This window comes from Anoplophora glabripennis, unplaced genomic scaffold, assembly GCF_000390285.2.
Source record: "Anoplophora glabripennis isolate ALB-LARVAE unplaced genomic scaffold, Agla_2.0 scaffold271, whole genome shotgun sequence".
Lineage (NCBI taxonomy): Eukaryota > Metazoa > Arthropoda > Insecta > Coleoptera > Cerambycidae > Anoplophora > Anoplophora glabripennis.
In genome coordinates this window covers 121,938-148,564 of record NW_019416359.1, presented here as the reverse complement: position 1 = coordinate 148,564, position 26,627 = coordinate 121,938, and the positions used below count along the sequence as shown (strand labels likewise).

Sequence of the window (26,627 nt, the reverse complement as noted above, 5' to 3'; positions counted from 1 at the left end):
CATACCACTAATTAGAGAATATTTCATTTGTATTCTTATTTTACTAAACTGTCTATACGTGATGAGTTGTTGTTTTATTGTTATTGTTTTATTTAATGAAAAAATTAACATCTCTAGTCGTCTACCGATGATGTCTGAAGACTCCAAGTGCCTATGAACTTTGCCATGATCTTTTATAAAAGTCAAAGTTACTTTTGGCAATTATTTTACCATTTAATTGTGAAAGTAGGAAGACACGGCCGGGTACGTAGATCTGGGGATTTGCGGGAGAAGTGGCAACGGCGCAGACATGCCAACATTTCATCCAGATGGGCCTCAGGATATATTAGTCATGTTATATTGAGCCTGGCGTAATTTCAATGCCAACCAACAGACGACACACCTCTAGCAGACCGAGAGCGGGCGCATCAGCTCGATGCCTTCCTCGCAGCCAATTTGTTTACGGAAAAGGTAAATTCGATACGAAGTCGCGACGATTTCCAACGTTCGCTTCCTGGAAAGCAAGAAGTCCGTTGCGTAACGCCACCGTCCATCTGGCGGCAGAAAAAAACCGTCTCGTCTAGCTGAAAGGTCAAAAATACTATACGCGGTCCAAAAAAAGAGGCGTATTTATTTATGAATTGTGCTATTTATTTATGAATTTTTTATGCCGCTTTTTTTAGAGTGGACAACGTCAGGTGTGTACTGCTTATACGACAAAAATTCATTAAGATCGCGATTACCAACTAAGACTTGATATAGCTCGTTTCTAATCAGCGTGGAACGATTTACTGACAGAACAGAATATTGTTGTTTTATCTTAGATATTTCCAAGTACTGTTGATCAACGTAAATCGATAAATCAAGCTTGTCCACCCCCCTCCCCCTTCGTCGATTGCGCGTGTTGTTAAATCATCGCAGGGGCGTAATAATTCAGATATGTGACTACTTCGTGTTTATGTTAAACGTTTCTAGGAATCTGAATCGTCCCTTTATTCAAATCAGTTTTATAATAGGAAAGCTGTTATAATTTATTAGTTAGTTTCTTGCGTTGCGAAAACAAGCAAATTATATGACACATATTTCGAATTTTCGTCATAAGCGACCAAAGTAAAATGCGTTTTATCAAAGCATTGGGGAATGACCATTTCATATATTTAATCGAAAAATAGTCCACGAATGTTATTTTGATGTGCGTGCGAGATAAACAAATTTATTGTTTTTAGTTTGCGCGATAATTATCAATTGTATTAAATTGGATTAAGTAGACATTTTATCAGGCTGTGTTATAAAGATTTATATTCATTAAACGACTCTATCATTGAATCATACGGCACACAACTGTATCATCTACACAAATCCATTGGATGATACGGGTATTTGTGTGTTTATAATTAAAAATATAGCGGCCTGGGAAAGAATTCTAGATTAAATAAGAAATTAAAAATATATTACATAAAATCTAAATAAAGATAAATGGAAAATTACATTATTTTGTTCTAATCGATAAATGTATCTTATTAGCGCTAGCACCGATAATAAAATGTTTTTGAAGGCTAAAATTCACCAGAGGTAACTGTCTCCCACTTACGCTGAAGGGGTTCAATCCTTCAATAAAATTTCACTTTGATTGTCATTTTTTAAAGTATCCAATTCATTACACACATGGTGATTTATGTTTCAGAATATGGTTCAATCACCATTAACTAGGTACGGGAAACTCTGCTTTTGTCTCGATTATTCAGCACTGCTTTTCATTCTACAATTTCGACGGCCGATTGTGACTCATTTTTTCAGAGGTGTACCGCATTGGCCTCATTTTTTTGACGTTCAACGCTAGCCAAGGCGACAAAATCCTACATGGTGTGGGGTCGATCATTTTGCCCCAGTTTCTGCCAATTTGGAAACAGAGACACGATCGAGAGGCGGCCGTTCAACCCAATATCTAGATTTTAGCCGTCCCGACACCTCTGTCGGCCTCCGTGGACTCCTACGCGATCTGCATACAGGGTGTTCGGTATCGAGTTTTATTGCGTTTAATCCAAAGAGAAATACTAGCTTTAACGCGCATTTTAACAGATTTAAAAGACTTTAGACGAAATGGAAGGCGCTTGTGGTTCGTTATCCTGCACATGCTGCATTCATATTTTCTGGAACATTTTTCTGGATCCGTGTAATTGTGTTCACCAGACACCCTGTACGGCCGAACACGCCCAAAAGGATCACACAGGTGTTTTAAATAGGTATGGCATAGTGCTCTTGTCTGTATACAAATATCGGCGTTTTTTTTCGCTGTAACAATGGCACAGAGAATTTTTCGATTCTGCGCCCGTTTATAAGCCTACCTACGTTATGCGTTATGCTTAATAATTCCCCTAAGCGGAACTCCTTCTCGTACCTATTAGCATTCAATAATAAGTGTTCCGAATTTTTTACACCGTTCTGTATGTAAATGTCGTCTACATTAGCTATCGGCTTCTTTGATGGATATTACAATCGATGTCTGGGTTGTTGTCAGTCAGTCAAAAATTGAGGAAACCTCCTCGAAGGCAGGTCAGAGCAGACTGGGAGTAGACGGTGTTTGGAGGAGGACATAATATTTATATATAGTTCGTACGTCATTAAGAGTGATGCATAAGGAAATGGAACTTAAAGGGAAAAGGAAAGAAAATCTTCTGGGAATGAGGACGATAAAAGTGAACAATATGCGAAGAGAGTAGGTTAATGTTAGAATGTAACTTTCCAATGAAATTTATTTCTGATGGTAGCATTGTTATCTAGACTCATTCGACACTTGGTTCATCTTACTTCTGCCTTTTCAAGAGATTAGGCTAAACCCGGACTTAGGAATAGAAACATATGACTGTTAAGCTATTAAGTCAAAAAGCTGCATTAATATTCACAAAACAGATGTTGCCTTATCTTAGGAGGTTAGACTAAATCTAGATCAAGAAATGAAGAAAATGAAGATAAAAGAAACTATGTACTTGATAGGAGTTGTTTTGTATAGTCTTTGCTCTTCATGAGATTAGGTTAAATCTGTAACCAGTACTACAAAAATATTAAAAGGTAGAAAGAGAGCATGTGGGAAGAGAAGACAGAAGAACATAGAACTTGAAATAAAATAGAACAGAATAGAACAGCTTCGTTAGAAAAACGACTTGTATCGGGAGAATTAGGCTAAATCAGAAAATGATAAATACAAATTAGATGAAGGATATAAAAAAGTAGAAAAGATAAAATATGCACCAATAGGAAGATATGTGGACATTTTAGTTCAAAAACTATCTAAGAAGAAGATAAGCTTTTGTCTTAAAGTCTTTCTTATACACTATTCAACAGATTAGGCTTGACAATTAAATCCAAACTATGAGGAACAGTGGGAAGGAAGAAATAAATGTAATAAGGAAGACTGATTTAAGTCTGATTAGAGTTTCGGAGGAGACGGGACACGTCTTCGGGAACCGGCGCTATTCGATTATTTTTTCTCGCGATCAGCCAACACCAGTCGCGAACAGGAAGAATGTGCGCCTACCACCGGATTCTAAATATACGAAAAAGTGTCCGGATCGGCGCGGCCATGTTTCCCAAAACATTATCAGACCGTTGACTCGCGCACTCTTCGTAATACTGACTGACATATGGAGAGAGCTCAAACGTACACTCCTATCTGGCGCCGGACGCGCGAATCCGAATTACATTAAGATTAAACGGACTTAATTATCGAGTTAATAGTATGATAATAGCGTTATTTATGACCGGCCGGGCTGACGCTACCACTTTCAGGACTCGCGACATTAATTATTATTATTTGCCGAATAAAAACTATAAATCCTCTGGGCGACGCCCACGCGGGCCTCTTAGCGTTAAGAAAGACGCAAAACACGTTTCTACAAGATTTCGACTCGAAACTGTAGGAAAAATATTATTTCTATCACACTGTCTTAAGAATTTGTTTTTTGATTGTGTCGAAAAAATTAAACAAACAAATTAGGCAAAAGAAAAATGCACGTGGCATATGAATAAATATTAAATGAAAAATTAATTCATAAAAAAAGTCCTTACTTACTGTCACTAGCCACCTCGAAAATCGCATACTTTTTGATATTAATTTTTACTACACTTTCTAATTTAAAAAAATGCCACGACGACGGAAAAAACTAATTTTGAGCCGTCGAAGACCACTTAAGAAGTCTGTGATGAAGAATTGGCCTGAAATTTTCGATACACTTTCTAATTTTCATGCTAAGTCGACCTAGCTGCTCGGTAGCCGCTGCACGCTATCTAAAGTCATTAAAGTCACAAAGGAGTTGTCAAAGTTATCATGAACACATAAGCAGATGGTCCGGAGGACAGATAAATTTCACGCTGGTTTTCCACCAAGAGAGGCGCTGGTGCCGCGAAATCAGTCTCACGGAACTTCCAAGGACGGTGATCGAACGTCAACCCAGAAGATGTATTGTTATCCAGGACTAACTTCCTAGTGATACCGCGGACGGAAATCAGCGGACGGAATATTTTGACACCATATTTGTGTATTCTTTTGCGAACAATAAAGGATTTATTGGTTTTAAACGAATTTTCTGTTTTTGTAAGCTCCAGCTCTCTACTAGTCTTTACTAGATAAAACTACCTAGGCACTTACTATCAACTTGTTAGCATATGTGTATTTAGCGAGTAAAAAAAGATGGTGAATGGACATAACATCGGTGCTAAACGAATTAAATAGCTCCTAACTGTAACTAACAAAAGTGTCAGGTGCAGCAAAAAAGTACGCACGGCTCTTCTAGAAGTCCAGTAGCACGACCAGCATGAGGTTTCCTGCTACTGGAGTTCGAGGTTCCAGGAGTTGGCAGAGAAACCTGTGGATACATCAACCTTCGTGATCGAGTCCTTCGAGTGCGTTGGTCTCCTGTGAGGAGCGGGTATGACATTTCAATCGTCGAGGGACTCGTTTTTTCGAAAAATAATTTTTTCGATTATTATGTAAAAAAAATCCATAAGGAAACACAAAGCTTTGAAACTCATCTAGGCGACTTCTCACGTAAATGATCAGGTGTCATGGAGAAACATTTGGTAAAGTCTTTCCTTAGTCAGTTGGACATGCAAAAAAACGGCTGGTAATAAAATTTAATGAGTTCTATATGCGTCCCTAGAAAAACTTTCAGCTAAAGGTAAAAAATTATAATAATTTGTATATAATGTGTAGAAAATTTCTATTTTATGTTCATTTGGCCAACAACATATTTTAATTATTTATGTCCTCAAATAATATTATTATATTGGTGGTAAATTTCGTTTTGTTCCGTTTCAAAAAGTCTCCAAAATGCCATGTTGTGATAATATTAGTAAACAAAATATCCCTCTTGTTTCTACCTTTCGCAATTGTAATATGAATGATTGATAGAAGGTGCCTGAATCACACCAAATTCCGCATTGCTGCACTGCACTGCTGGGTAATTTATCAACCAGTTGTCATCTGCTGTGATTTATTGCCCAGTAGCCCAATGCAACTGTGATCTTTTTCCTTTGCCCGCGCTCTCATTCTTCAACTGAGCGTATACATTTCTATCGCCTCCACATTAGTTCGATCAGACCTGTTTATGGGTATGACTAAATAAATATGGGAACAAGTTTTTCAAAAATTTCAATACCGAGTTGCTGCGTCAGAGACCGAACCTGATACATACTATCAAACTGTTGGTTTTTCAATTGATATCGGAAATACTTTTTTTTATAACTGATCAGGGAAATAAGTAAACAAATCAAGGAAAAGTTCATGGAAGCCATATTTCAATACTTGATATGATACGATATGATACTTGTAGTCTTTGACTGTAATAATAATCCGTTTGATTAACACAATGGCTTTTTTGGGAAAAGGCGTTACGAAGCCGTTCTGCTGGCGATTATCGCTATGCCAGGGTTTGCGCAAAGAGGCAAATCTTTCATTATCCGCTAAAGCGACTGCTCCATATAAGTGCACGTACTCGTAACATGTGAAACGTCTCAACTAACAGCTCTTGGTAATGAAAACATCCCATATAATTATTGCTGCCGTCGATCGCAGAACCAAACACACACACACACGCGGTCCGGACGAGAGGCGAGATGAAAAGGGCGAAACAGGCCAGCCTCTTGTTCGCTTTAATTTCCTCTTTTTTTTTTAGTCTGCTGAAATCGTGAAGGTCGGCGTTACAAGCGTCCATTCATGAACGCTTAAAAAATTGGATAATGCAGGCATAGTAGTGGCCGGAGCTACGAGACTCATACACTTACGAGAAGCGAGTTGTTTCGCTGAGGAAAAGGAAACGCAGTGCCGTGGGCTCCAACAACTGCGCATTAAATGCAACGCCTATGTAGAAATCAATTGCGGAGTAAACTCCTCGAACGGGTCGTCGAAAACTCGAATCTGATGATAAGTTATCGGGGTTATTGTCAAGTGGCAGATAAGGATCGTCATTTTCTTACAATGGTTAAGTAATTTATCTGTAATGGAATTACTTAAAGTAAAAATGTATGTCTGAACTATGAGAGCTTTAAGGAATGGTCGCTTGTTGAAGAACACTTGGCGCCCCGATATGTAACAATAACAAATGACCCCGCTTAATTGGTGCATCTCCGATCCGCGCGACATTTCTCGCTTGTTACTCGTCGTTTACGAAAATTCAGCACGTCGCGTTGACGTCTCAAAATCATTCCCATTTTAGATCCGCTAATTTTAACGCACTACGATTCCTACAGTTCTGTTGCATCATTTTGACGACTGTGACAAGGAAATTGCAACGAACCTTTTTAACACTGGAGATACCAAGCTGGTCCTTGCAATGGAAATCGTTCTTGAGTCGAGTCAAGGTGCTGACTGGATTTGTACTTTTTATTTCCCTCATGCTAATCCCGACGCGAAGACAAGGTGATTCGGGTAATTTATTAAAAACATGCCCATATAGGATATAAATTGTCAGAAGTGCCGACTAGATGTATGTAAATGCACCTTCATAGGGCGTTTGCATGTGTCACAGAAATGTTGGACCTTATTTTGTTTACATTATTCCGAGCATTATTCTTCACAATAAGAAAAATTGTAAGGAAAGTTTTAGATAAATTGTTAAACAAAATGTAGGTTACAGATTTCAATGATAGGTACGTGATAAGTATAATAATAAATATTTAAAACTTATAATATAAATAATAAGTATACTTATCTTTTACAAATTTTACAGATACAGAGTGTTCCTTAAGATGGAAACATACTAGATTTTTGACTTCAAAATGTTACGATTTGATAAAATGTTGATAACAAGAAAGATACACGGTACTGTCTGTTATTATTTGTTTATATATATTTAGTTTTCTGCCACACTGAAAAAAAAATCCGTTCTCAAGTTTAATTAAGGTGGCCATATCCTTGGCTGAGAAATAGTCAAATTTCTGACGTTTTTAGGTACTGAAATGTTGAAAAATAAAACGCATAGAACAGAGGTAAGCACAAAAATAAAATCCTTGAAGTTCTGTTTATTCATTGTTACTATTTAAATTTACTCAAATAAAATAATAACTTTAAAAAAGCGTTTGTAAAATATGCGTTTGTTGTTATCCACATTTTAAGAATTATTTTCACGTACTTATAAATAAAAATAAATAATTTTATATGTAGAACTAAGCAAGTATATGTTATAAGAATATTTACATGTGGAGTTATATATAAAAAAGTTAGTAATTTCGTAGATTTCAGTACCTAAAACCTTGATGGTTTGATCGTTTTTAGCACCTGTTTATTCGATTTACTGCGGCGTCTTTGAAAATACCCAGATGGCATGACATACCGTTCCTATTATTTGATAAGCTTTAGATTATTCAGTTATTAAATGTTTGAAATTATTTGACTTTGTGGAAAACACTATTTCAAGAATATTGCGCCCTTAAATACTAATTAATACCGAAAATGGAAAGCTTTTCGAAACGTAAATGTAATGTGTTATAGTGGTTATTGTATCACGAAGAATTATCTGTTTTCTCAGTGTGAGATATTTCTGGTTATAACAAAACTCTAGTTCAAAGGGTTATTTATTTAAAATGTTTTCTTCTCAGTATGGCAGAAATACCCAATTAACTACATGCTGCCAAAGTTAGATTTAATGTTGTGAACGTGCACATGAGTTTTTATATACAGGGTGTTTCTGAAATAAGTGCGTTTCTTGAAAAGGGTGACAGAGGACACAAAAATGAACAACTTTTATTAACTGATGATTTAAATGTTTCTGTTTTTGAAAAAATTATTTACAAAAATTAACATTAAATGTAAGCCGCCCCTGTGCATCTTGTGCACGTGCGTTGTGTGTTGAAGTATTACTCGCGATATTGACCGAGAAGTGGGTGTATCTAACAGTACCATGTGGCGCGTACTACGGGAACAATTATTACACCCCTCGTTACACCCCTTTCATGTACTAAGGGTTCAGGCATTAAATAACAATGATTTTTAGCTTCGTATGGAATTTTTCAAACAAAAAGTTTCCTATCAATATTTGTTCGTAAAGAAATTACATTGGTGATAGATATGCATTGCGGAAAACCATATTTTTAAAATAACTGCAAAATGGGTGATTACATCTAAATGAAGTTCGGTACAGATATCTTTCTCATCCGAAACGTCACTAAGCAGTAATATATTGCATTTGAAAGACAATAAGGAATAAAAAGTCGGGAAAATATTAATATTTTGTTGTATTTATATAATGAAACTGATGAAGGTTGTTGGAAGACGAAACGTCACAAGAAAATGATATTTTTGTATAGTTTTTCAAATAAACACGGAAAACGATAAGATTTAAATCGGAAAGTTTCACATTTTTCAACAAATATGTATCAAAATCTAAGAAGGATATATAGTACTAAATTTAGGCGATTTTTCTCCACTTTAAACATCTCTTCTATTTCTTACAATTTCCGAGGTGCCTATCCTTTCCAGTTTTGAAGACCCTGTATAATGAAATGTTAAACCTATCGATTCATATATCAATTTAAAGTTCTTTTCTTTTTGTATGCAGTGCGTTAAATGAAAAATACGGCAGAAAATTTTTTGTTATATAATCATTTTTCAAGTATTTATGTTACTACAAACAACTTCGAAAATATTTACAAACGGATACCACGACTGTTGCGCAATCTTTAAAATTGTGGGAGATACGGGCTTGAGCAGTTTCAAGTGGCAGTTTTTGACATCGATGCTCTTATTATTATCTTTCATTTCAACTTGTTCAAAGAGGTGAATGGATAGAGGGAACAAATATTGCAATTTATCTTCGTAAAAGTTGGTGTTTTCCACGTCTAAGTGACTTAAATTATTATATTAATATAGACTAAACTTTTAGTATAGTCTTTCCGATCTCAGTTGAAGAAGCAAGAGGTTGCGAGTATGTACCAGGTTCGATCGCTGACGCAGCAACTCGGCACTGAATTATTTGAAAAACTTGTTCTCGTATTTATTTAGCCATACTCATATACAGGTCTGGTCGCCCAGTTGAAGAATGAGCGCGCGGGCAAAAGCGGCACAAACACAGCCGCACTGGGCTACCTGGCCATAAATTCAGTTGTCAGTGCAGTGCAGCAATGCGAAATTTGGTGTGATTCAGGTAATTTTAATTTATTATAGGCACCTTCTATAAGTTGTTCTAGTAGTTGTTGCAAATTGCGAAAGGGAGAAATAAGAGGGATATTTTGTTTACTAATATTATTACAACATTTTGGAGACCTTTTGAAACGGAACAAAACGAAATTTACCATCAAAATAATAAAATTGTTTGAGGACATAAATAATTAAAATAATATGTTGTTGGTCAAATGAGCATATAGTTCGAACAAATCACATAGAGATGACAGCATATATATCTCACCTTTATAATTTTCCCGAACGTTGTTGTTGGCGCCTATGAAACTCATCAAATTTTAATTCTAGGTGTTTTTATATATGTTCAACTGACTTCGGAAAGACTATACCAGTAATTTAACTACAAGCCTGAGGTATTCAAACAACAAAATAGCTTAGTGGCCATTGGACATTGGCAAGATGTGCAGTAGTGAACGTCTTATTCACCTCTTCCTATATCTACCCATTTGATAAGTTCCTCTGAATATTTTGGGACCTTGTCATCAAAATTATTATTATTAAATTAAATATTTAATATCATTAAACGTGTATAAACGTGGTGCCACCGGTGTTAAAAATTTTCACAGAACTAAGAAACCAAACAAAGAATGAAAATCGGAGTATTTCCTTAATGGCAATAATCGTAAACGAGAGGAAATCGCACGTTTTTCGCCACATTCCTCGGGATCGCGAATCTCGGTGCTGGGCAGCACGTCGACGCTCGGATCAAACAAATATAGTTCTAACGACGGCCGTCGCGACGGTGTCTATTTGAAGCTGCACTCGATTGAGGTCATCTACTCCGGCGATTGTGTCGCTCGCTAGTAGACGTTATAAAACAAATGCACGGTGCGTAAAATATCTACTGTTTTGATACTTCTCGGTTCTTTTATAGCTCGAAATATCTAAAAATAGGCGCTCCGACGAACGCTCTTTATTTTGACACTGTAACCAACCGAATCCGCTGCGAAATCGCGTGCCGCGAAATGCCTTTGTCAATTTTATAATCGATTTAACCAGAAATGCTAAAATGACAAACCGCATTGTGTGTCCTGGTTTGTTTTCATCTGTTGAAACCGCATGCCTTCATCTGCGAGAGATCCGTAAATGCTTTACGAAATTCCTGCCAGTCATTTTCTGACGAGAATTCTAAAAAAATAAACTTTATTTTCCGTAAATATAAAGATAAAATATGAAACGTTATGATATTAAAAATAGACAGTTTATACCCATTTTATATCTATCTGTAAATATCTATCTGTATAATATCTGTATAATATCTTGTAAAATTAATTCAAAATCGGTGGATTTCGTTATGAATATTGATGAAATTAAAGGAAACTTCAGATCCTTCCTATCAAAAACAGATACTTGATACCGTTAATAATATAAAATTTTGGAAAGCGATATAATATATATTTGAAGAAAGAAACGATTTTGCACACATGCGTTAAGTTAAGAAAGATTTACTACCACTGAAAAAATTCATCACATTCACCTCCCATGAATGAAATTTGAAGACGTCGTGTAAAAAGGTGGTAAATAGTGATACATACATTTCTCGCAGTGAAGAGACAAATAAAATGTTTATTGTGTCAGTGTTTAAGTTTCCAATTTCAAATCATGTATTTGATTTGATTACATTTGTATCATAAAAAAATACATCTAATATTTGCCTAAACCATGTTTTGAATATGGGTGAGAAAAAAACATGATGGTAGATAGACATCCAAATAACTAAATCGTTCATACTATCTACGGCACACTGCTGAGAACCAATAAGTTCGAAACTGTTGCTGACGAAGCTGCTTACTTTTCGCTGCGATACAACTCAATGCTGGACGGAGTATGGAGCTCGCAAAGTAGTTGTTTCCCACAATATTACTTGTAATAACCCATATTAGTTTAAAATTCTACATCATTGGGAAAATGCTTACAAAAATCCCATAAATAAAGATAATTTACTGAAATAGCATTAAAGTAATATAATCTTTCGTTACTCTCTTGTCTAGATAAAATTTACAATACAAAATTGCGAGTGTAAAAATAACGTATATAAGTAAATATCTCAGAACTAAAGTATCTTTATTTATTTATTTACCATTTGTGAGAAAAACAGGCGAGCAACCCACTGCAATGTCCACTAAATTCAAGAAATATGCATGAAACAAAGGTACAGAAGAATTATAAATTGCAAATGATATTATTAAAGAAATATGCGTTTGAGAAAACTAAAGAAGTTGAAAATAAATCCAAACAAATATCATTGTAAGAACTCACCATTTCGCATAAAGTATATAAAAATATTTGATTTATGCAAATTTCTGTACAATTTAAATAATTTATTGTAAAAAACATCCTATCAAAGAATTTACTTCTAAAATGTATTCTTCCGGCGGATATTTAGATGCCATTAAAATATTCGAAGACAAAAGTGTGAACATATACAGGGCGCAACAAAAATAAGGTTAAAAAGGCTAAACGAAATTAGGTGCAATCGCTTATTAGCAAGAAATATGCCTTTAAAGGGAACAATGCAATTACAATTTTAAATATCGTTCATTTAACAATTTTACTACAAACAGAATTGACAGAGTAAAAAACATACTTTCTAAAAACACTATTAATCTAACACAATCGAAACAATGTAACCAATCTAAACTATCCAAAAATCTAAAAAATAAGTATTATTGATCTGTCTTAAAAAAATATGTTTTTCAATGTTTATCAGTATAGTTGAAAATAACTTTCAAACAAATTCTTTTATGCATTTACAAATATAAATGCCTTTTTGTTGAAAACGGTTGGTTTTAGAGATATTAGCAAAGCAGAAAAATTGGGGGAAATGATTTTTCCAGACCAAAGTAAAATACACCGCGATACAAAAAAGTTTTGGCAGTTTAAATGCGTCCTAATGATAGCTTGTGGCGCCCTCTAGAAGATACAACGATATCGTCGATAAATTCGGATTTCTCATCTCAAAAAATCCGGGGGTTTTTTGAGATGAGAAATCCGGGATACGAAATTTCACGAAATTAGCTCGAAGTAGTCGAAAGATATTAAAGAAAATGTTATTTATTTTTTCAACTTCAACACCCTGTATCTCAACAAGAAAGCACTTTAGGCAAAAATTTTATGTGAAGTACCCCTGCTAATTTTAAGTGTTCTATCTGTTGGCGAAATTTGCAACTTTATTCTTGTTACACCCTGTATCAGTGTGTTATTCTGTTGTTATACTATACAAGCAGGGCACGAGTACATTCAAAATTTTGTATCAGTACACAAAATTTACAGAAAAATAAGTATGTAAATATTTGAAATAAATAAATGTGTAGAACAAACAAATATACGGGCATAATGTGCAAGAACAAAATAATCGACATGGGGATAAGCAATTCTATCGTGCAGTTCAGTTTGTGTTTAGCGCACATATTACAAGAAAAAATATATAATTATCAAGGCGTTTTAAGAAACGTATTAATGGTTGATAACAATTTTGACAAATATGAACTCTATTAACATTTCCATCATTGAGTAAGGTTATGGATGATGCTATAATGCCAGATGCTAGTCATGACGCTTGTCATTAAGGACGCCATATTCTTTAAATAGTGTTTTCCGCAAAGACATAATTTCAAACATTTAATAACTGAATAATCTAAAGCTTATCAAATAATAGGAATGTTATGTCATGCCTGAGTATTTGCAAAGACGCCGCAGTAAAACGAATACACGTGCAAAAAATGATCACACCATCAAGGTTTTAGATCCTGAAATCTACGAAAATACTAACTTTTTTATATATAACTCCACATGTAAATATTCTTATAACATTTACTTGCTTAGTCCTACATATAAAACTGTTTACTTTTATTTATAAGTAGGTGAAAATAATTCTTAAAATGTGGGGTTAGGATAACAGCAAACGCATGTTTTACAAACGCTTTTTTTTAGTTATTATTTTATTTGAGTAAATTTAAATGGTAACAATGAATAAACAGAACATCAAGGATTTTATTTGTGTGCTTACTTTTGTTCTACACATTTTACTTTTCAAGATTTCAGTACCTAAAAACGCCAGAAATTTGACTAGGCCAGGGATATGGCCACCTTAACGTATTTTATAGGCATAAGCAGCCCAAGAATAGATCCTTGAAGTAAGCGTGGATATGCATATGAGAAAACAAGTTATTAAGATCTCCGTCTCAAAAATTCTTGCATTTCACATATAAATGCCGACAGAGGCAAGAAAGCGCGAATCGTTCGGTAGATAATCGATCGAACATGTCGTTAACTAAAGCTAATTAGTAGTAATTCGAACTTTACCTCTAGAACGACCTTCGCGCGGGCACAGATTCGTAATTTGTCGATATCAGCGTAAAAATAAAAACACTCGACTACCGTTACGTACGTTTCGCTTTCCTAATGTAAACTATACCCAGATAACGCGTAATGAGTGTGCATACGTGCGTAATGAAATAAATACTATGATTCTCCTGTTTTCTCTCAAAATCCAGTGGTGCCAAATCCGGCGTGTTAGCCGGTCACAGTTTTAAATATATATTTTATTTTTAATTGTAACTTTGGTAGTGTTTTACTGTACCTAAGTACGTTAAAAATCTGTAGGTGTTAAATCTGGCCAATTTGCTGGGCGTTTGGGAGTGGATTTCGCTGGTACGCCCTGACGTGGCCGGGACGTATGTGACCTTATGGTGAACGATCTTTTCCTCCGTCGTGCGTTTCGTTGGTGTGCCGGTCACGTAGTGACCTTCGGCGGTCGCGTTCCGGCGTGTCAGGCCCTTTTCTGTACGGCAATTAGTCCGAATGCCGTGCCCGGTTTATTGTCTTAAAGCAGTGCGCGTTTTTTCGACGGTCGCGGAATCCATAGCCCGTAATGCCGGTGATCGATTCTAATCGATGCATGCATGATAACGTTTTACTGTTTGTCCTATCAGGGGTTAGATAAAACGACAACGGTCACGTAGATGCGGCATTCGTTCGGTGGTGACAAATTTTTATGACTGACATTTTTTCGAGTGCCGCCAGAGCGATTGAAAATATGCAAGGAGAAATTCGAAACGCGATAAAATATGTGAAATAAATATGTACCTGGTGGTATTAAATTTTTTTGATAAATTTGTGGAAGAAATTATTTTTAGGGAAATTGTTGAGCTCAAGTAACAAATAATATAGGATGTTATACCATTTAAAGACGAATTAAAAAATGTATTTATTAGAAAAAGTAACAGATAGGAAATTGTTAAAAGTAATAAGTATAAATAAATTTATACTACTTGACGAGAAAATAGACGAGATATCTAAAGAGGAAAAAATATGTTTGTTGTTGAAAATTGGTATCTCAAGTAGAATTTCAATAAGATAATTTGCAAATGAAAAAAAATCGACTAAAGGATGCATTACGACTAGGTTTTACTAGAATTTGTTTAATATCGTTTAAAATTATTTAAGAAATGTTAAATAATGAAATTGTCTTGAGAAAACTCTATAATAAGAGAATATAAAAAAAGCAAGGTGTAAACCATTAAGTCATTTTCACATTTAGCACATTAAACGACATTTTAATTATAATAATTTCCTCGATTGTTATCATTATGTCGCGCAAAAAGCATTAAAGTTTTTGCATCGATATTTTTATAATAAATAAGTAATTAATGCAACAGTTAGGTGTTAGAAAACAATTTTTTCTCTGTTCAGTGTCGTAGCGGGTTCAGAATTTCAGAATCGATGGACAGTCGCAGTACGAAAAGGCTATTTAAAGGTTTTCTTAGAAAAAAAAACAGAGACAGAGGAGAACAGTTTTTTGGGCTATGACAGGCCGTGCTTAAAAATAATAAAATATGACTAAAGTCGCGAAAATCTAACGGATTTAGACCGAGCGGTGACTAATTTTTTCTTGATTTATTTCTAACGCGTCTCCTAAATGGCTTAGATACGCACGCCGTCGAGACTGTCCGCAGGTGAGTGAAAATACCGCTGACCTACAAAGTCGGCTTGTACCACATCTCGAGGATTTTTCATTGCCGGATCGCTGTATCAACATTATGCAATGTAAATATTTACCAAAATGAGTCGCCGGTGCATCTTGCGCGCGGGAACGAGGCGGATTACATAATTGGGGTTCGTTCGGCGTTCCCGGGAGGGAGGAAGAGCCGGAATTATCCTTGCCGTCCGGACGCGGCGCGTTCGCCGGTTGAATGAATGGAATCCGCTCGCACCTCGATATTTTTTTTGGCACGGTGATGTAAAAAATGTTAATAACCACTCATTGTATTCAGATTTGGAACACTTCACCTATTCCATATGTCGATAATAATGTATCGATGAGATAGGTGAATGTAATAAAAACACGCCAATTTCGGCGTACGGCGCGGGGCCCGATCATATGACCGCACAATGTTTATACGGATTTCGTGGTAATTGGTCAATGTCAAAGGTGATACGATTGCGAATTTCAATTAATTTTTTATCGCTGTGCAATTCTGCGCCGCGTAAACAAATGCATATATATTTCCCTGGTCGGATAAATGATGTGTGTGGCGGCTTACCTGCGGCCTTGTTTCGCGTCTTGACGTGCTCTTCATCAATCAGCGGCGACTTATTCCTGGCGCTGGCCACGCTGAGGACGACGAAAACTACCACCAAGTAAGCGGAGAAGGCCGTCATTTTCGCAGATACGGCCTGGACGACACGCAAAGAAAGCACCACACTGCACTGCACTAGAAATCGGTTCGCTCGCTACAATAATTCAAATGTATCTACACACAGGTTATCTAGAATACATCTTTGAGATACGAATGGATTTTATGTAATAACATCAGAGAGGTGACACGGTTGACGCATGTAACGCGATGAGAGCGCACTGTACACTGACAGTTTGTGAAGAAAGTACACCGTACTATGTAGAGTTCCCCTACTACTCCTGGCTGCAGCCTCTTGATTTCCTCCAGGACCAGCACGGAGGTTCAGGATAACGATTCAGCCTCTCCTCGCGGTCGGGGGAGAGGCGCGGGGGAGGACGCCGGGGTTCCGGACGCTGATTTGTCGGGTCCTTCGGCTTTGGGGCAGCCGATTAGCCAGGTGGACGAGGTGGTGGGAAGTTTTTCGCTTTCGACGTGGTCGCGTTTCGCCGGATAATCGTCGCCTCTAACGCCTTAATGGCTATGCCGTTTTTCTAGTGCCTTATTATCGACAAACGCTACTTCATTGCAAATATATTACAAAATAATTAGTTGCGACAATATATCTGGAGAAAAAATTTTCTTTTTCGCAATTTGTTAGATGTTAATTAAATACGTGTTACAAAGCCCAAGAAGAGTCTCCTAACTGGAAAACTAGAAATAAAGTTATAGTATTTCTTATTACACACAATGTTTCAAAAGGTATACTATTTTTTCCACCCCTAACTTCTCAAATTCTAGATACGTAGGTAGCCCTTGAAATATTTTTTTCCTAGGTTTAGGTATCTATGAGTGGTTCCTAAATTTAAATGTTTTTATTGGCTTTTATTATCAAATTATTATTTTTTGTTGGCTTTTAATTATTGAAATTGAATTACCGTATTATATTACACAACTCATTCACACCTGAGTAAAATTGTTGATGTCGATGTATTAAATATCATTATATACAGGATGTACCAATTTATTTGTGTACAGGCCATTAACATAATAAATAGAAAACAAATGACAGGTACATTTTTAGAATTTATAACATATCTATTTATTATAGCAAACCCTATTCTTGATACAATTTTTTTGGTGCCTCTCAATACAAATGCTCGTATTAAAATTGTAACTTTTCTTGACATAAGTAGTTTAATTTATTCCATTTTTTTATGTTTGTTAATTTGTTATTGAGCTCTATTAATTTGAGATTAGAGCTTTCCGGTTCTGAACAATTTTGTTAAAATATGATGTTTTCATATACTCAGTGAAGTTTTTTAGAGCAACGTATATCTGGAAAAATATTTCTGGTATTTTTTCGTGTTTATATTTAGTGTATCTTGAGTTTTTTCAATTTTTCCCCTTCAAAAAATTGAAAAAACAATGTTTATTTCGATTTTTCCGGGTTTTCTCAATTGTTAAAACTCTAGTCATGGTCTTCAAAAGCAGCGAACTATAACAAAATTTTTCAGTAGTATAAATTATTGAATAAAACAGTTCTTTGAAATTTTCTTCCACAGAGTTAGAAATCAAACATACAGTGCTCATTGACCTTAAGGTACAGGGTGATTCACTACATTTTGGACCCCTCTTTAACTTTTCTGTTTTAAGAGTTATAAAAAAATGTGAAATACAAAAGTTGAATAATTTTTTATAAATGTTTCGAAAATGATAGTCCAAACAAAATGGCAGGTGATGTTAACTTTGTTAATTTAAATGGGACACCCTGTATATTTTTACATATTTGGATATAACGTTTCCTATTGAGCATAATCATATATGGTTTGTTTCTATTCTATTTTCTAGTTCTGTGTAACCTATTTTAATTAAATAATAATACAAACTGTCAGTGAATAACAATGTTATCATGACATTACTACCTGTCACTGTCACGACCTACCATATAACATTGTCCTTGAGTAATCAGGCCTCTCACGACCTAATTAGTGATATTTAGTTAAAATACCTATACTGTTTTGGACCATATCAATGTTCGATATGTCAAAATATATTGTAACTTTATCTGTAAATTCTTACGTAGTTGGAAAAAATGCAGAAATGCCTGAAAGAGGTTTAACAATTACAAAATGTATTATTTTCTTAATAAAAAGCGTTCTTTTCGTTTTTTAATAGTATCTCGCTTATTGTTAGAGATGGACCCAACAAACCTTATATGACTATGCTCGACAGGGAACGTTCTATCCAAATATGTAAAAATATACAGCGTGGTCCATTTAAATTAACAATGTTAACATCAGCGGCCATTTTGTTTGGACCTCAATTGTTTTCCAAGTATCATTTTCATAAAAAATCTTGCAACTTTTGTATTTCACATTTTTTTGTAACTCTTAAAACAAAAAAGTTAAAGGGGAGGGTCAAAATATAGTGAATCACCCTGTACATCTGATTAAGAAAAAGAATGAATTAGCAAATTTGAGTAATCATAGATAGGTTGGGTTAGGAAGGAATTATTAACTTGTGATATGATGATTACTGAAGTTAAAGATATGTAATTTTAGAAACATTTTCAAATTGTACTGCCAATTTGATGAAAGATATTTTTTTTGAAACTACGTATATTTTGTTTAAATCGGAACACGCTGTAGGTACATTGTAGTATTTACTTACAAATTGCTAAAAATTTCAAAATTTCATTTATTTTCGAGTATATTTATTTCTTCTTTATTTTTGGAATAGTTTTATGTGGATAATCAGAAGTCTAGGTATTCCCATATGGAACGGCCAGTTTGAAAAAAAAACCCAGAACCGTAAAGATGTTAATGGTTATTGTAAAATTGTTAACACCAGCCAGAGTTACCTTCAGTAGTTTTTATTGTGGGTTTATAAATCTGTGAGAACGTAAAGTGACCTCAACGAGTTATGGGGTTATATAAAAACCGTTCTAGTCAAATAGCCATTTAGTCGGGATAAAATATACCCGTCTTTGTGGTATATGAAATAATTTATTTCTCTTACCATTATGTAGGACCTTTTTTACAAATTTTTCTAAACTTCATAATAATAAAACGTATAGACAAGCAAGAATATAGCGATATAACATAGAACTATCTACCAGCTGGTTTTGAATGTAGGTTAGATATAACCTATAAAATATATGTTGTATTATCTTAAATGTCAATGTTTTGTCTCAGTAGGTATTACGAAAAAATTGAATTTAAGACATGACGTATACTTAGTACACATTTATTCATTCCGTTTTCGTTTTGCTCTTCGCTTTATAACGATCGTAAGATATTGTCCCTGCGAGTCGGAAAAAATGTTGTTGTAAGCTGTGTTATTATTAATGAATCGATATTTTTTCGTTGTCCATTCATTCCGACGTGAGACCGGAGGTTCAACCGGGCGGAAAAGATTCGAAAGTAAGCGTACTGAATAATCCGTTTTCCGAGAGTGACATCTGTTTACCCAGAGTGGTGTCGTTTACTGCACCAGACTGATCTAAAAATTAGATAGCAATTATCTGTCATCGGTTACGGAAAAGTAGGTTGGCTTACGCTGTTTACCTTACCAGATAGGTGATAGTAGAAATATTTTTATTGAGGCAAGTGCGGTGTTAGCGGGAAAATCGTTAGGACTCGTTTTTTTAAATAGGGAAGCTTTTACTCCTCCTTTGTCGGTGTGAGTGATACAAATAAACAAAGAAAGCACGAATACTACTGCCTCAAAGCTTTCCTAATATTCACGTTATGTTTCCTATTTATTTAAAATTAATTAAATAACACAAGTTGTACCAATAAATATAGAAGATCAATCAAATTTTGTTGACAATGTTTTTATATGTATTGACAATGAAATAGATGTAATGAGATACAATAAATGTGTTATAGACAACTCGTAACCTGTAAAATTAGAATAGATGAACACAAAGGATATCTTAAAAGTAGGAATTTGAGAAATCTAAAATTTACGCTGGGAAAAACAGTCTTATAAATAATTTAAAGGGGTTCGGCCAGAATTTTTGAATATGAAAATAATAAAGTTAAAAGGAAAAAGGAAAACTGCTAATAATTTATTATAAGAAAATATGACAGCTCTATATTTGGCCATTAATATTAAGTATATTTGATTTATATCAGTATCATTCAGTCAATGGGAAATAATTTATATTTGATATGAAAACGTATATTTGATTACCTCATTGTTATAGCTGAGGAATATATTCGATAACAGATTCAATGGTTCCTAACATTGAAGCGAATAAGACTTTGTATTAAAATATTGGCCTGACGAAGACTATCGAGTAACGATTTAATTTTATGCTTAATTAAATAGATAATTTTGTATTTAGTGCAATAAAATGGAAAGTTGGCAGTAATTGTGCATAATACTTATATTAAATCAAAGGGTCATGTAGATAAAACTACATTTTTGGGTTTTAAATATTTTAATTATATGTTTCGCTAGTGTTTCACTTAGTACATTATTTTATTGTTATAAGATTGTAGAGCACACAGTTATAGCAAAACCAACCAATATCTTTATCATTGCTAATACTTTTCCTACACTTATTCACCTGCAACTAATTTTAATTTTGGTGTTACTTGAAAAATTTTGTCAAGCCTGTTATATGCTCAGTTTTTTGGAGTTAGTACAAAAAATTTTATTAAAAAATTATATTACAGTTTTAACATTCATAATAATATTAGATTAGTGGTGTGTAAGTTACATTTATTTTATCGTTCTGAATGCAGCAACAGTTTAATTTAGTATTTTATTTCAGCTTGTGTATCTAAATAACACCGAACAAATGTAAGGGGCAATTTTTTGATGAAAATTAATAAGGGTCTTTGGTATAACATATTTTGAAAAAGCTCTCCCCTGAAAAGTTACGCCCCTCCAAAAATTAAATAAATTAAAAAAAAATTGTTTTTCTTTTTTATCTTCCATGTATATCAAGCTAAAGAAACCAAACTTGGTGAACATTATCTGTTAAAAAAACAACACTTATTGAAATTTTTTCAACCCTGTATTTTTGTAAGGAGTTGACACATGACATGAAATTTTTTCTTATATTCAGATAAATCTTGTATAAAATTTAGCATATATTGAAGAAGCTTTCCTGTAGTGCAATAAAACACATTCTAAGTCACTATATAGTCTATATTAATATTAATTTTAGATTAAGACGACTATGTTAGGTTTAAATTCTAAAATATAATAACTCAGTAATAGGAGCTGCTATAGTCGAGATGCCAAGATTTAGACTGAATCAAACTAGGTACCTATTCAGCTGTTAGTAATAAAATCATGTAATATCCAGAAGGACATTACTTATATAAAATAATAAATTTAATTTTCATTGGTAAAGATATATTTACAGTAATTAAAACTATGTTCAGAGGATACTGAGTTTGTTTAAAACAAAGATATGTAACGTTTTCTCCGCGCAATATAGTAAAATAAATACTATATACATATATCTAATTATGGGAGCTGATAAAAAACACAATTAGAATTACCAAATTGATTTAAAAAGAACAATCATTTGTAGTTTTGAAAACGAATCGAAAATTAAGCGGAGTGGTGTGGTGATCAGTATTTTTTATTTGGTTGTTTTTCATTGCGACAATGGTAGTAGGTTAAAAACTATGTAACTGATGAACATGTTCAGTCTGTATATGCACCCTTATTTTGCCATTATCTGCGTATGTAGATATAATTATACTTATATAGATATATTTATATCTGTATCATCATAGTAAAGATAACGCATTTTTTTGGATTGACAAGTTAAATTTGAAACATCCGGTTTACCCGGAATAAGAATATCCTAAAGAAAACCATGATATTTCTTATTTGTTACATATATTATGTAACAGTTATTTTTGTATCTAGTGCGCGAAATGCTACTTTGGTGATCGAGAATTGAATTTTTTTAAAAAATTATTCGAGACCACCAAAGTAGTTCGCGCACGAGATGCAAACAATATTTCTTCTACAAACGTCAAAATCTATCTCTTAAAAATATTATAAATAAGTAAAATGCCTAATTTATTATTAGTCGAGGCAATGAATCATTATGATAGGAAATCTTTTAGGATAGGACGCAAAAATTATTTATATCATTCGTACCTACTCTGTACCTATTACAAACCGGAAGTTGCATTGCTGCAGCCAAAAATGCATGCAAAAAATGCATCTTTTCAGAGGCCTTTTGGCAAATTTAATAACTTCGTAAATAAGAATCAGAATTGGCTCAAGTCGGGTACCCGGGGGTTTTCGAGGTCGCTGATCACGATTATGATGTTCAAATTGACCCCCGAACACCTGGAGCTCAGGAACGCCGACGAACGTCATCTCCGGGGACTATCCCGAACTTTATGCGAGAGAGGAGAGAAACTGGGCACCCGGGTTTTTTTGGGTCGCTGAATTCGAATATACTATCGGCGAATACCCCACGGACACCTGGTGGGCCCCAACCTGGACGCGGACGTCATCTTCGAGAATTTTTCTGGAAATATCGACAATAACGAACCGAAAATCGTTATAGGGGCTTTTTGTGAGCGCTGAATCCGAATTTTATGTTGAAAATGACCACCTGAACACCTGGTGCGCCCTAACCTGGCCCTGAACGTCATCCCCGAGGGTTTTCCAGACATAATTGAAAAAAACTACCGAAAATCGTTACGGGGGGTTTTTTGGCTCGCTGAATTCAAATATAGCACCGGCCAACACCCCACGGACACCTGGTGGGCCCTACCCTGGCTCTGAACGTCATCCCCGAGGGGTTTCCAGACACAATTGAAAAAGACCAACCAAAAATCGTTACTGGGGGTTTCTTGGGGCGCTGAATTCAAATATGGCATCGGTGAACACCCCACGGACACCTGCTGCACTGAAACTTTTACCTCGACATCGATGTCATTCCCATGAATGTCAACTAAACCTGATGTTTAAGCGATTGACGGCAATGTACTGTAATAACTATATGGAATTGTTGTTTCTAGTGAAAATATGTATGGAGGAAAGGAAGAGAATGAATAGAAATTCAATGTTTATGTAATTAACATTTATAAACTTTTTATTGAACTCAAATGAAATATAATCCACCCGTTACTCCACGTAACCTTATCAATCAATAACCTCGATTTTCAAATACGTAATTAAATGTCAAATTCTCCATCAAGTGACACATCGTTAGTCTCTTCATTTTCTTCATCACGCACTGACTTATTCATCATTAGTACATCATCTTCGTCCAAGGCCTCTCTCTCTGCCGCAATTACGCTTTCGACTGAATATCTTTCAGTATTGGTGCAAGTTGGCCCTTCACAATTTTTACAGGCAAGATTGCAAGGGAGGCCATGTTTCCTGCAACTGCAGGTCATCCGATCACACTCTCCTGCGCATCCACAGAATATTAGTGGGCGCAGGTTTTTGTGTCATTTGGACAGGGACCAGTGTGTCACCTTCATTTCTCCACCCCCATTCTGTTGCGTTCATGGTCACCTGGTCTCCGTGCAGCCAATTTTGCACTTGAAAATAGACCCTTTTCAGATGTTGTTGAATGGCATCTACTGTGGGGAGAATTTTCCCTAAATTAACTTTCCCCTTCAGAGCGGTTTTTGTATACATTTGGAACCTGTATTTCTCTAGTAACTGGTCCCATTTTAGCTTGTGCTCATCAAAAACATTCGGCTTCCTGCATGACGGTGGAGCACCGTACATTGTCAGGATTAGCTGCGCCCCATTCTCGAAAATTTCTTCGCTTGACAAACCAGCTTCCTTAAACTTCGCAGCATGGGGTTGAAGGTCTGGGAATTTCTGGAATGTCTTGAAACATTTTGTTTTTCCCTGGTAATACGTTCCTGAAACGGTATCGCACCCCGTTATTGCATGGAGCAACAAAATATTATTCGCAACTACTGGCATATGCGACAAGCTGAGTGAAGAGTATACTTCTTCGGGTTTATTGGCCTTTGGAGGTTTCTGGAGAAATATTTCATTATCTGCCGGGCAGAGTGAGGTCAATATTACGGCAACGTCTATATCTTAATAAATATAATTATATAATAATAAAACTACATATTTCATAAATGTTTACCTACTAGAAATAATGTCATTTAGTGTACATTGAAAATAAATAAAGGATAAATTATTGAAAACAGGATAATACAATTTCACTTTAAATATGTTTTTAGGAATAGGTGAAATAAAAATGCATATATAATTGTGAGTTTTTTTTTTCAACTTTATATTCTTAGATTTTATTTTATTTCGCAGCAGTTCCTTACTTCGTTCATTTTTTTATTTACAAAAGCCTTAATTAATACATTTATATACTTATCTAAAAATAATTCACAACAATCAGTACAAACATTTTCCATATTTTCCTTAATACTACAATTAAATTTCAATTGTGTCTGGAAACCCCTCGGGGATGACGTTCAGAGCCAGGGTAGGGCGCACCAGGTGTCCGTGGGGTGTTGGCCGGTGCTATATTTGAATTCAGCGAGCCAAAAAACCCCCCGTAACGATTTTCGGTGGTTTTTTTCAATTATATCTGGAAAACCCTCGGGGATGACGTTCAGGGCCAGGTTAGGGCGCACCAGGTGTTCGGGGGGTCGTTTTCAACATAAAATTCGGATTCAGCGCACACAAAAAGCCTCCATAACGATTTTCGGTTCGTTATTGTCGATATTTCCAGAAAAATTCTCGAAGATGACGTTCGCGTCTAGGTTGGGGCCCACCAGGTGTCTGTGAGGTGTTCGCCGATGGTATATTCAAATTCAGCGACCCAAAAAACCACCGGGTGCCCAGTTTCTCTCCTCTCTCGCATAAAGTTCGGGATAGTCCCCGGAGATGACGTTCGTCGGCGTTCCTGAGCTCCAGGTGGTCGGGGGGTCAATTTGAACATCATAATCGTGATCAGCGACCTCGAAAACCCCCAGGTACCCGACTTGAGCCAATTATGATTCTTATTTACGAAGTTATTAAATTTGCCAAAAGGCCTCTCAAAAGATGCATTTTTTGCATGCATTTTTGGCTGCAGCAATGCAACTTCCGGTTTGTAATAGGTACAAAGTAGGTACGAATTATATAAATAATTTTTGCAAGCGAATGCAAAAAACCGCATTCCGATACGTCCTATCCTAAAAGATTTCCTATCTTTGGCCTTTTTAGTGCTTCATTGCCTCGACTATATAGAAAATAGTGTTGAGCTGGCTTAAAATGTCTTTCCTAATCAAATTTTCACTGTTACTATGGAAACAAAGTGGCTGTTGTTGACAACAATAATAATTATTTTAAAGTGACGTTTGTGCTCGCGTCTTCAATTTTTAAGTACCAGATATTATTTAAAATAATGGAAATTTCTAGTGACGATGAACTAAGTAGTACCCCACCTAATTTGGCAGATGCGGCCAATTTGGTAACTTCAAATCTTTTACCGGAAAAATCGAAGCGCCAATATGAAAATGCATATCGGCAATTTAAGGAGTGGTGTGAAACAAATAAAGCAAGAAAAGCATCCGAAAATGTGCTGTTAGCATATTTTGCAGAAAGATCCAAGAAGGTGAAGCCTTCCACATTATGGGCAGTATATTCTATGCTAAAATCAACACTTAATGCTAAGGAAAACGTAGATATTAAAAAATTTACCAAGTTGGTTCCATATTTGAAAAAATTGTCTGTTGGACACAACCCTAAGAAATCCAAGGTATTAACTCGAGAAGAAGTAAATCAATTCATAAGAGAGGCAAATGATGAAATATATTTGATGGCTAAGGTATATTTTTAATTATTGTTTTATATGTATTTTAAATTACTAAATATCGATATCCTTTTAGGTCGTTTTAATATTGGGTATTTCTTGCGAAATACTTCGCACTCTAGTGCGCGAAGTATTTCGCGCACGGTGTCATGGTACGTAAGAATCCGAAAAAAAGTGTCACTTCGCATATTGTTGTCAATGCGCAAACCTTGTCATTTTTTGACGTTTGTAGAAAAATCATTTTCGCTGAAAGAAATCGGTCATTAGGTTTTACAATAGCAGGCAATGAATTTATCTTTCAAATTTGCCAATTAGTAATAAAATTATTTTATTTCAACAATTGCCTCTGAATTATTATTTTTATTATTTATTTGTGTTTTTTACTTTATACAATATTCGCTTATTTAAAAACTACCTAGGTACTTGTTTCCTTTTTGTAGAATTAGGAGAGAAGTAAAGTAAAATTTGAAAGATAAAGCCTACTACTGACTTTTTGATTATTTTCTAATTAACACTGTTGAAAATATTGTGTTAGTTAATACGGTTTTTCTTAAAAACCATAAAGTTCTTTAAAATTTAACAA

The 26,627-nt window shown here is 35.0% G+C and overlaps 1 protein-coding gene across 1 annotated transcript in view; it reads right to left on the bottom strand.

Annotated features, from left to right (window-relative positions):
• The window catches only part of LOC108908099 (dorsal-ventral patterning protein Sog), an 89,399-nt gene extending 72,896 nt beyond the window's left edge, over positions 1 to 16,503 (bottom strand). The window contains exon 1 of the mRNA XM_018712020.1: positions 16,195 to 16,503. Coding sequence (XP_018567536.1) covers positions 16,195 to 16,312 — 118 coding nt within the window. The 5' untranslated portion in view covers positions 16,313 to 16,503. The remainder of the gene's footprint in view (positions 1 to 16,194) is intronic.
• Between the last annotated feature and the right edge of the window lie 10,124 nt (positions 16,504 to 26,627).